Here is an 11,126-nt window from a genome sequence, read left to right as displayed (position 1 = left end):
CCTGGCTTTCCAACCGAGCAGAGTCAGTCTAAAAATGTGACATCAAAAGCCCCCGATTGGCCAGCCAGCGGTGTCATTAGATGAATCACGAGTTAGATGAAACCTGGCATTTCTGAAACTCGGCAACAAGGGTCACCTACAAACTGACATCCTGGTGCTCGAGTCTGACAAACACCCACAGACCAAGCAGCGGGTATACCATCGCCTCAATGTCCTCCATTGTGTTTGTGGCACAGACACATGGGATGTTGGTTGTGTTCCCATGACAACCCCACACATATTGAGGTGAAACTCAAATGTAATAGAGCACGACACAAACAGAGGCGGGCTCAGGCGAGTGGGTGCTAAAGGAAACCAGCTACGACAGCCCGCCTGGAGTTTGCCCAAAGGCCTGTGAAGGACTCTGAAGGAAAAGACGAATGAGACATAACCTGGTCCAAAAGTGTGCTGGACATCGAGCTTGGGAGAAGGTTCATCTTCTGCAGTGTTGGGGAGTAACGGAATACATGTACCGCCGTTACGTATTTACAATACAAAATATGAGTAACTGTATTCCGTTACAGTTACCGTTTAAAAAGGTGGTATTCAGAATACAGTTACTTTGTTGAAATAAATGGATTACACTGCGGTACTTTCCTGTTTCATATTGTCGCGGGTCAGGACTGTTTGGGTTTGTAAGTAAGCTATTAAGACTCGACTGTACGCTGTGTTCGTGTTTTCCTCTGAAACAATAAGTTCCGTTGGAGCAGCCTTTCAACGCCTCTCTCTGTCTCTCGCAAGCAAAGTTGACCCACACAACAAAATAAAGCTATTTCTTTGGCTACGAGCCCGACACGGAACACGCATTAGTCAGATCAGATATGTGTGATATGACCAAAATCTCATATCCGGATATAAGAATTCTATCGTCCGATAAGGATATAAATCACAAAATGTAACATTTTCTGTAAATTCTGTGAATCTCGGGCAGCTCGACTTGCGTGAAGTGTTTCCAGCTGCGCGTCTGTAGCTGGAGTCGAGTGTTTTAGCCGATGCATGAAACGATACATTTTTAGACATAAGTTGTAACGGCGCCGTTTTCTTTGTGAGTATTTATTACACGGCGTGCTGCGGGGAGAAGCCTGTTCTAACGTCTGAGTCTAAGCTTTATTTTTAGCACCTGGCGTCTTTTTTACTTCTCATCCATAAATAGCCGTGGATCTTCAGTAATAGTAATAAATCACACAGCAATAGTACATTCACGTAGTTGTAAAAAGCATGATAATATATTAAGTAATCCAAAGTATTCAGAATACGTTACTCTCATTGAGTAACGTAACGGAATACGTTACAGAATACATTTTGGGGCATGTATTCTGTAATCTGTAATGGAATACATTTTAAAAGTCCTTCCCAACAAGGTTATTATCGTTAACGAAAACTAGAAGTGAAAAAACATTTTCGTTAACGGAAATAAAAATAAAAACAAAAAAAGGAAAACTAACTAAAACTGTAATGAGTGTTCACAAAACTAACTAAAATTAACTGAATTTATAGCAAAAATGTGTTTAGTTTTCATTGATGTGTGCGTGTCATACAATAGTCAAGGGTGAAAATGAACCAGATCTTCTGTAACTGCAGACAAAAAGTGCTTGAACAACATATTTTAACAAAGGCTGAGAATACCTGTGCATGTGTTATATTTTTCTCTTAAATGTTTTAATAAACATTTAAGAATTTTGATTTGGAGTACTGTGTGTAGTCAAAGGAGCTTGCAAAGAAAAGTCATCCTTTCTGGAATAAGCCTGTGACATGACAACTTGCTATTTTTAGGATGCAGTGGTACCATCACAGGACCACCACAGACCAGGACTCCCAGGGACCTGCAGGAACCGTTTAGAACCACCTGTTTGGCCTCTCTGTCAGGGGTTGTGCCCCAGTGCTCATCACACAGAGGAGTGTGAGGAGAACCATACACTAAACATACAGAGAACTTCAAACACCTTTATGGTTAAATGAGGGCAAAGGGCCTTGATCCCTTCATTAGCTCTTTCACACAGAGCTGGTTCTGCCTCAGCGTCTTCAGAGAACCAGCCCACCGTTCTACAGGTTTAAGACGTAGAGCTGTGGGCTGGTTCATATGAATCTTCCTATGAAGATACATTTGGGGCAAATTCCGATTATGGAAGACAGTATCTGACGACTGACGCTACCATCTGTGGTCTTTCAGCAGGAGCTCCTCCCAGAACAGGTAACATCAAAGGCTCCAACACTGGACCACTAAGGTGCTGGTTTTGGTTTTTGGTACCCGCCTTTTATAATAAGATCAGGCACTGGCACGTAGTCGGTATAACTCGGGTACATCACAGCTGAACTGTTTCACCTATCTAACAGCACCTCAACCAGGATCCAGGTTCATCTCCTGACCAGACTGACATATCAGAACCAGACCCATTGGAACTGCCAGAACATACGGGGGAGGGGGGTATATAGTATAGGGTATATAGTCCTGTAGGAGGCAAATACTAATTTCACACAGGAAATCCAAGGACCTTCTAAGAAAGGTTTACATGTGTTATCATAAAAGCAGGTTTTTTTTACTACCAAATCTGATATGCACCCTTTGAGAAGGGCCAACCTATCATTAAGTCCTCTAGACCTGGACCGGTCAGAAGTGTACATGTCCTGACTGTGGGTCAGAGGGTGGTCCTCCTGGGGGCACATCCTGTAGCAGGGTCCTGCCCAGTGGCCTGCTGATAGGATAGTTCGGGGCTGGAGCATCCTCGGCCCAGTCTATTCTGGGCAGCAGCTGGTCCATGTGAGGTCCCGGTGGTCTGTGCAGAACTGGGTAGGTTGTAATGTTGTGCTCCCGCTCAAGCAGCAAATGTCCAGGAGCTCGATTTGACCCATCAGGTCTGTAGGTTGTGATGGTTAGAAGAGACGTTTCCTGGTCCAGGGTCTGCAGGGGCTGGGCCTGCTGGTCCATCTGATACAGCTGCTTCTTATGGACCTGGCTGTGGTCCTGGTGGTCCACTCTAGGGGTACACAGCTGCTTCTTGTGGTTGTGTAGATAGTCCTGGTGATCCAGCTGGGCGTGCTCCTGTTGTTTCTTCTGGTTCTGGATGCTATCCTGGGCCTGGTGGTGTATGCTGATGTGGTATTGTGATCTCTTCTGATTCCGAGAAATATCCGGATCATGTTGGTCCATCTGGGACTGGTATGGTGGTTTCTTCTGGTTCAGACGGTAGTCTTTTACCTGTTCATCGACTGGAGGCTGGTACTGCTGCTGCTCTGGCTTTTTCTGGAGCTGGTCTTGGTGATCCTGGTTCTTCTCGAGTTCCATCTGAGCGTGGAACTGCTGCTTCTTTTGGCTCTGGATTTGGTTGTGAACCTGGTTCTTGATGTCCTTCCAGTGCCGCCCCCTGAGGACTGGTTCTAAGTCCAGACAGCGCTGACAGACCTCCTTACCTGGTACAGACTGGACCAGAACATGGACTCCTAATTGCCTCCAGATGGCCTCCTTCTCTGCAGAGGACCACGGCCGCCGTCGGACCTTCCTGGGAGCCACAGGGACTGAAAAACCAACAGAATTGCTGCACGATAAGACTAATCTGCTAAAGTCAAAGTAGTAACATGAATCCAGGTGGACTCACCTGAGACAGATGTTTGCATTCTGGCTTCAGGTGGAATCGCAGAGGTCACTGGTTTGTTAGAGCTCTTTGACAGAACTGTGAACAAAGGTGGGCACAGATAGGTAAACAGCTCCAGCAACTGGTTCTATAAAGTTAGAAGTTCGGGAACTGATCCAAACCTGCGGCGAGGTGTGGACTCACCTTCTTGTCTGAGGTCGTTGTCCAGTCTTATCTGGACAGGTCGTTTCTTTGGTTTAGTTCCTCCATCTGTAGCAGCTGGAAAAGGAGAAAAACTGGGTCAGTAACACAAACTTTGGGATTCAAACTTCTCTAGCTGAAAATCCAAAACTACAGTCACATCCTGGTTCTTCCTAACCCAAACATTACTGGACGTTACTGAAGATGCTAAACTAAGCAGGAGGGGCTGGACTGTGGTCTCACCTGGATCTGGGTTCTGCAGGCCCAGGTTGTCCCACTCCCGGCCCAGCATGTGGTAGAAGTCGGTGGTCTTGGCGGCAGCCTCCCAGTCTCCGTCCTGCAGGCTCTCTCCGATAGCAATCTCACAGACTGTCTTTAGTGTTGTTTTCACCGCCAGTGGAGGGCGGCTCCACCTGTTTCCCGCTGCCTTCCTGGCCGCGGACAGCGCCAGGCTGAGGCGACCTGGGGCCAGCAGGTCCTGCAGGCTCTGGACGCCGGAGTCAAGGGATTTAGCGGCCAGGAGCAACCTGCCAAGTTCCCGGAGCTTCTGGCTTACGTAGTCGTACCTCCTCTGACCACTATCCTGGTTCCCCATCAGCTTGTTGCCATACTTACAGATCAGCCAATCAGACTTCACCTGGAGGCAGAGAGGAGCCAGTTACCACAGAGAAAGGTCAGAGAGTGTAGATAGTGTTAGGTGCACAGACAGACAGGTGAGCTGACCTCGTAAGACACATTATCTTGGTTCATGCGATGCAGGATTTCACTGCAGCTCTCAGACGCTCCACTGGAGATCGGCAGGAGCCGCGACGCTGCTGCCTGCACTCTGGTCCGTTTCCTGGCTCGGTTCACAGCGGGGTCAGAGGTCGTGTTCTGATCGACACTTGGGTCAGAGGTCATAAGCTGTTTGGTCCCGGTCTCTGCAGTCTCACCAAGGGAATCCTCAGGTATGTCCTCTCTGGTGACATCACAGGGCAACTTACTTGTGGAACCAGAGGTGGCGTTGTTGGCGGAGTCTGCGTTCGCCTCGGCTTTGGACGGGTTGATGGCGAGCTTCTTGCGACACGACACCTGATGCTTCCACAGGTCAGCACGAAGGAAAAATCCAAGACACAATGGGCATGGCAGGTAGTTCCTCGCATCCACATCCTCAGAGGGCTGACGCCATGGCACAATCTCACCAGTGCCCTGCCGGATCACCTGAGGACACACAGGGAGGCGGAGTAAATGTACCTATAAGGAACAGAAAACCTCACCCGTAACAGACAGGTAAACACAGGTGTTATTGTAGCATCTTTAAGTTAAACTATAAAGCTTGAGGCAACTGTTTATGTGACTTCCTGCTATAAATACATCCATTGATTCATTTTGTTCTGCTTATCTGGGGCCGAGTCTTGGGGGCAAGCCCAGACCTCCCTCTCCCTGGCTACTTCCTCCAGTTGGCCCTGGGAACCACCAAGACATTCCCACCCATAATCTCCCCACTGTGTCCTGGGTCTTCTGATGGGACATGCCCAGAACACCTCACCAGGAGGACCCATCTCCAAGGGAGAGGAGAGGCACCTTTCAGAGAAAGCTTGTGTTTCACCTTCAAATGTTTTTTGCCTTGTTTGGTATCATTCTCTTCAGCTCAGTCTCACTGAAATCACACAAAAACATAAAATCCTAGTAGCAGTTTCTTGTTAACTGTAAAAACCATAAAATTATTTTCATAACTTGCAAATACAACTTGCACATTTTGAAAACTTATATTTTAAACAACAAAGTTATATACAACTATTTATCTAAAAATGCACCCACTGCATGTGGCAGGCTGTTTTTTGTACAATCACTTAAAAATACTACTGAAAAATACTATAACTAAAACCAGTTAACAATAAGATGCCCCAATAATTATTTGTGTCAGTAAAGAAAATGTGTCTGTCCACCAGCAGACAGAGGAGCCACCACAGGGAAAAACCTGCAGGCCCGACCGCAGCAGGTGGACAGTGGAGACAGTCTTTACACTGCAATCTGCCTTTGTGACATTCATTAGTGCCCTCACTGACACACAACAACAACTGCACAACACGCTAACTATACACTCCACACTAAGCATCACAAATCTTCCACATCTCAAAACCTGTCTCTCGCTCGCTGCCGCCACCCCTGTAGATCCGCCTGTAGATCCGCCCCTGTATCGGGCTGTAGAGCCGCCCCTGTAGATCCGCCCCTGTATCGGGCTGTAACGTTTAAAGCTTCCACTTGAGGGAGGTAACTCACATTACTGCTGCTGTAGTAGTGTTGCTTTATTGCATTTCAATCATTTATCCTGCGCGTTTGATAGCTAGCAAAATAATAATAATTTTAAAAAAGAGCAACGTGAACAGTCTCGAAATCTATTGATTGAGCCTTAAAACTCTGACATTGTGAAAAGAGCCAAATCCTTTTACTTTTCAGGTGGATTTGGTCCTTGTCACGACTGCAGTGAGTGTCTCAGACTGAAACAAATATGCAGCGGTGCAAGGAAGCAGAGGCGCAGAAATGCTGCTTTTACACTTTGAGTACATTTTACATTTCTCTGATGAGAAAATGATGCAGTCAGACAGTTATTCATGCTGAATGACATACTGTTACAGTTTCCTTCCACTGTCTGATTATGTCCTCAGCTGAAGTCAGCAGCACTCCACCTAAACTACACACAGTGCAGGTGGAGCACTGCTTTCTCCTCCTGAATCACAGTTTGTCCAAACCTCTCCAAACTGCTCCTACACCTGAGGTTTACCTTCAGCCTGAGCCACGTCTCATTTGGCCTGTACCTGTCGGCTGCCTCTGAGGTACCACGGACTAACAAACCCTGACCCTTCAGCCTGATGGGCCCCTCCCCCTCTGCTGTCCACCACCTGGTTTACTTTATTGATTTATAGCACTCTTCACAGGACAAAAACCACATAGTGCTTCAGAATAATATAAAACAGATAAACATAAAACAGCACAATCAAATACTCAGCTAGTCTAAACAAATTAGTCTTAAGATGATGTTTAAAAGAATAAATACAATCCAGGGAATCCAGAGAACTGCACAACCTGGGGGACGCCGCTCAGATCTGTCCCTCAGGTTCAAACATACCAACAGGTTGAGGCTGCGCGAGGGAGTGTGAGGCTCTAAAAGATCAGTAATATGGACAGGACATGATTCAGAGCTGTAAAGGGCAGATTTTAAAATGAATTCTAAGATGTAGCCAGTGTAATGAGTGTGACACTAATGTAGGGCTGGGTACCGTCACTGATTTCTAGAATCAATTTGATTCTGATTCACAAGGTCCCGAATCGATTCGATCCACGATTCGATTTTTTGCCTCAGACAGTCAGAAAAATTATACTTCTGATTGTTCATCATTACATAACCATTTTTATATCTATAAAATATATGTGAGACTTTATCACAGCAGATGTCTTTGTGTCAAAGTGCCTGAGGATAAAACAGAAGAACATGAAGGTGACTTTCTTGGCCTGAGATTTTATAGCAGTTAAAAATATTCTGCAGTAGATCAAAAATGAAAGAAAGTCACGAATCAACATGTGAACATTACCTGATGCTGCTGACGTGCAGCAGAGCAAAGTTACAGACGATTACAGACACAGACAGGGGGTTTGGAATTTTAAGAAGTTTACATTTCTTCAGTACTGAACAGCAGAAATGAGTCTTGTGCGTAATAAGCAAGTGAATAAAGCAGAAAACAGATTTTTAGATGGGAAACTGTTCTTCAAGTACACAGAGAGAGAGCTGTGCATGAAGTGTGACTTTATCGTTCTGGCAGCAAAACAGCCCAAGTCCCCAAAGAGGGAATTCATGACGATGTTTATGTGAAGCATAGTTTGGATCTTCTTTTCTTGATGGTTTAAGTCAACTTTGGTTGGAGAGACAAAACTGCATCATGAGAATCGAACACAAAAAAAGACGTAAACACAAAGCGCGCGCCCGTCAGCGCATCACAATCAGTGGGCTGTCGGCTTTCTCACCTGATGCCATGTTCGTGAGAAAGCCGACATCTCACTGGTTCTGATCCGTCAGAACAGATCAAATATGTGTTTCGGCCAAAATCGATTCAGGATTTTAACGAATCGATATCGTGTTATTCAAGCTAGAATTGATGTGAAGCCCTAACGTAATGCTCTTTTACGTGTCTTAGTTAAAAGCCGTGCAGCAGGATTCTGGCTGGAGACGGTCACGATTGTTTTTGCTCAAAGACAAAGACTTACAGTGATCTAAGAGAGAAGACAGAAGCATGAAGAATCATGTCTAACTCACATTTAGAAAACAATGTTTGCAGTTTGGAGATATTTCTTAGCTGAAAAAGGAGTTCCTAATTAACTGACATCGTAGACTCTGGAATCTCTCCTCCTCGATACGGCAGGAGTCCATGGCCATGACAAATGTACATTAATTTAGTTGCACAGGTAACAACTAAAGGCACCTGAAAGAAACAGGTAAACTGACTGGTAGCAGACACACCGGTAAGACGCACAAACTGACCTCGATGTTGTGTAGATAGTTGCCTCGGCAGCGCAGGTGCTCCAGCAGCAGGTGGCGTTCTTTGGAGCCTGTCGGCAGGGTGCTGGCAGCCAGTACTTCCTGTTCGTCGGCATGCTTCCTCAGCAGGTGGCGTGCGATCTTCACCTGTGGCCGTCGGCAGAACACGCAGTAATGCTTCTTGTCCCAACGGCGCTTCCCGCCGCTCCACGTCCTCTTCACCGTCACGCCCTCCTTCTTGTCCTCCTGGCCCCGCCTCTTCGATTTCTGACCCCGCTTTTTCTCTATATGACCCCGCCTTTTTGCTCTCTGGCCCCTCCTCCCTAAGGTGCGGCGGTGTGGCTGACGTGCAGCGGGCTTTGCCGGCTCTTTGTCAGGAGAGGACGGGGCGTCGGAGGCTGGGACCTCTGTCTTGTTCTCCATGGCAACGTCAGCATGGTCCTCCATGGCAACAGACCTCGATGACACCCTGATGATAAAACAAAGAAGCAGCTTTAGCTGTGAGCTCCACCTGCAGTCCCTCAGCAGGAACACGTAGTTCAGGGACTCTCTGTAACTCTGTGTTTTTGAGGACTCTCGTCTTCATAATGGAGGCAGCCACACCTGCACACCACATCAGTATAGGCATTTCCTTTATGGCGGGGCAGTGTGTGAGTCACAGCTTATAGTGAGGACGACATCGATGCTCGACATTTTCTGTCTAAAGTACAAGAAAGCGCGTTTCAAACATCTGATGCTCCACAGTGTGGAAACATCTGTATTCAGCCTCCTACTCTAAACATGGAGGAGGAGCAGCAGGTGTTCTGAATCCTTCACCTGAGCCACTGAGCGTGATCCTCTGAGGAACCATCGCAGGGTTCTGACACTGAACGCTCCTCACAGGGTTAAAGGTGCACACGTCTCTGCATCAGAGGTTCCTGCAGGGCCCTCAGGCTGTGGTGGAGTCAACATGAACACGAGGCCTCCTCCACACTTAACGTGACTGTGAGGAGAACACCTGGACCAATCAGAACCAGCTCCCCGCTGACACACACACACTTCTACAGCTGGACTCCACATGTGACAAACATCTGGATTATAGAGGCTGACACACTGATCTACCCCAACATCAGAAGCACCTTGAGGAACCAACACGAACCCACCTCCTGATCTGGACCAGAACAAACAGAGCCTCTCACACTGACCCTGCCAGCCGTCATCAGCCTGCAGGTGCTCTCACCTGTGCAGTGACCGGGCTGGAGTCACGCCACGCTCAGGTGTGACTGACAGGCGTCTGTCCGATAATGGAAGCTTATTTACGACAGCCTGGTGCTAACAGCTAGCAGCACACAGGCTAACGCAGCTGTTAGCACGGAGAGCTAACGAGCAGCTAGCTACAGCTAACCAGAACCGGAACCGAGCGCTGCTGGGAACCGGACCAAACCGGAAACACGACCGGAACCGTCAAGTGAGAGTACAGAACCGGGACACTCCTCACCTGCTAACTCCAGCTCTGCGCTCCCTTCTTCTTCTTTTACTCCACCACTTCTTCTTCGCTGTCGGAGGTGAAAGGGCGTGATCCCGGTGCGTTGGCGCCACCTGCTGGTGTGGAGCACTGAGGCTACAGATTCCTGTTAAAGTCAGGCGGTCCAGACTCGAGTCTGTGATGGATGAAGCGGATGTTCACAGAGGGTAAATAGCCGTGGATCTTCAGTAATAGTAATAAATCACACAGCAATAGTACATTCACATAGTTGTAAAAAGCATGATAATATATTAAGTAATCCAAAGTATTCCGAATACGTTACTGTCATTGAGCTACGTAATGGAATATGTTACAAAATACATTTTGGGGCATGTAATCTGTAATGGAATACGTTTTAAAAAGTAACCTTCCCAACACCAAGGTCATTATCGTTAACGAAAACTAGAAGTGAAAAAACATTTTCGTTAGCGGAAATAAAAATAAAAAGGAAAATAACTACAACTGTAATGAGTGTTCACAAAGCTAAAATTAACTGACTTTATAGCAAAGGTGTGTTGAGTTTTCATTGATGTGTGCGTGCAAAACTATTAAAACCCTGCCCAACACAGATCTTCTGTAACTGCAGACAAAAAGTGCTTGAACAACATATTTTAACAAAGGCTGAGAATACCTGTGCATGTGTTATATTTTTCTCTTAAATGTTTTAATAAACATTTAAGAATTTTGATTTGGAGTACTGTGTGTAGAATACTGAGGTCAAAATGAATGTCATCCTTTCTGGAATAAGCCTGTGACATGACAACTTGCTATTTTTAGGATGCAGTGGTACCATCACAGGACCACCACAGACCAGGACTCCCAGGGACCTGCAGGAACCGTTTAGAACCACCTGTTTGGCCTCTCTGTCCGGGGTTGTGCCCCAGTGCTCATCACACAGAGGAGTGTGAGGAGAACCATACACTAAACATACAGAGAACTTTAAACACCTTTATGGTTAAATGAGGGCAAAGGGCCTTGATCCCTTCATTAGCTCTTTCACACAGAGCTGGTTCTGCCTCAGCGTCTTCAGAGAACCAGCCCACCGTTCTACAGGTTTAAGACGTAGAGCTGTGGGCTGGTTCATATGAATCTTCCTATGAAGATACATTTGGGGCAAATTCTGATTATGGAAGACAGTATCTGACGACTGACGCTACCATCTGTGGTCTTTCAGCAGGAGCTCCTCCCAGAACAGGTAACATCAAAGGCTCCAACACTGGACCACTAAGGTGCTGGTTTTGGTTTTTGGTACCCGCCTTTTATAATAAGATCAGGCACTGGCACGTAGTCGGTATAACTC

The 11,126-nt window shown here is 46.6% G+C and overlaps 2 protein-coding genes across 2 annotated transcripts in view; both read right to left on the bottom strand.

Moving 5' to 3' along the window:
- Positions 1-1,760: 1,760 nt before the first annotated feature.
- Positions 1,761-9,941, bottom strand: LOC121812955. The gene is made up of 7 exons (XM_042216241.1): positions 9,800-9,941; positions 8,326-8,791; positions 4,533-5,009; positions 4,053-4,446; positions 3,813-3,887; positions 3,633-3,707; positions 1,761-3,552 (listed from the first exon to the last, which is right to left on the bottom strand). Exons 2-7 carry the CDS (start codon positions 8,767-8,769, stop codon positions 2,648-2,650), a joined length of 2,370 nt encoding a protein of 789 aa, XP_042072175.1. The 5' UTR covers positions 8,770-8,791; positions 9,800-9,941; the 3' UTR covers positions 1,761-2,647.
- Positions 9,942-10,199: 258 nt separating this feature from the next.
- Positions 10,200-11,126, bottom strand: part of LOC106632629 — a gene marked incomplete in the record, with an annotated part of 8,683 nt that continues 7,756 nt past the window's right edge. The window contains 1 exon segment of the mRNA XM_014330864.2: positions 10,200-11,126.

The sequence above is a fragment of the Haplochromis burtoni genome, unplaced genomic scaffold (assembly GCF_018398535.1).
Source record: "Haplochromis burtoni strain Fernald_Lab_line unplaced genomic scaffold, NCSU_Asbu1 Contig_980, whole genome shotgun sequence".
Lineage (NCBI taxonomy): Eukaryota > Metazoa > Chordata > Actinopteri > Cichliformes > Cichlidae > Haplochromis > Haplochromis burtoni.
Note: the sequence above shows the minus strand (reverse complement) of the source record. Positions and strands in the feature narration are given on the sequence as shown.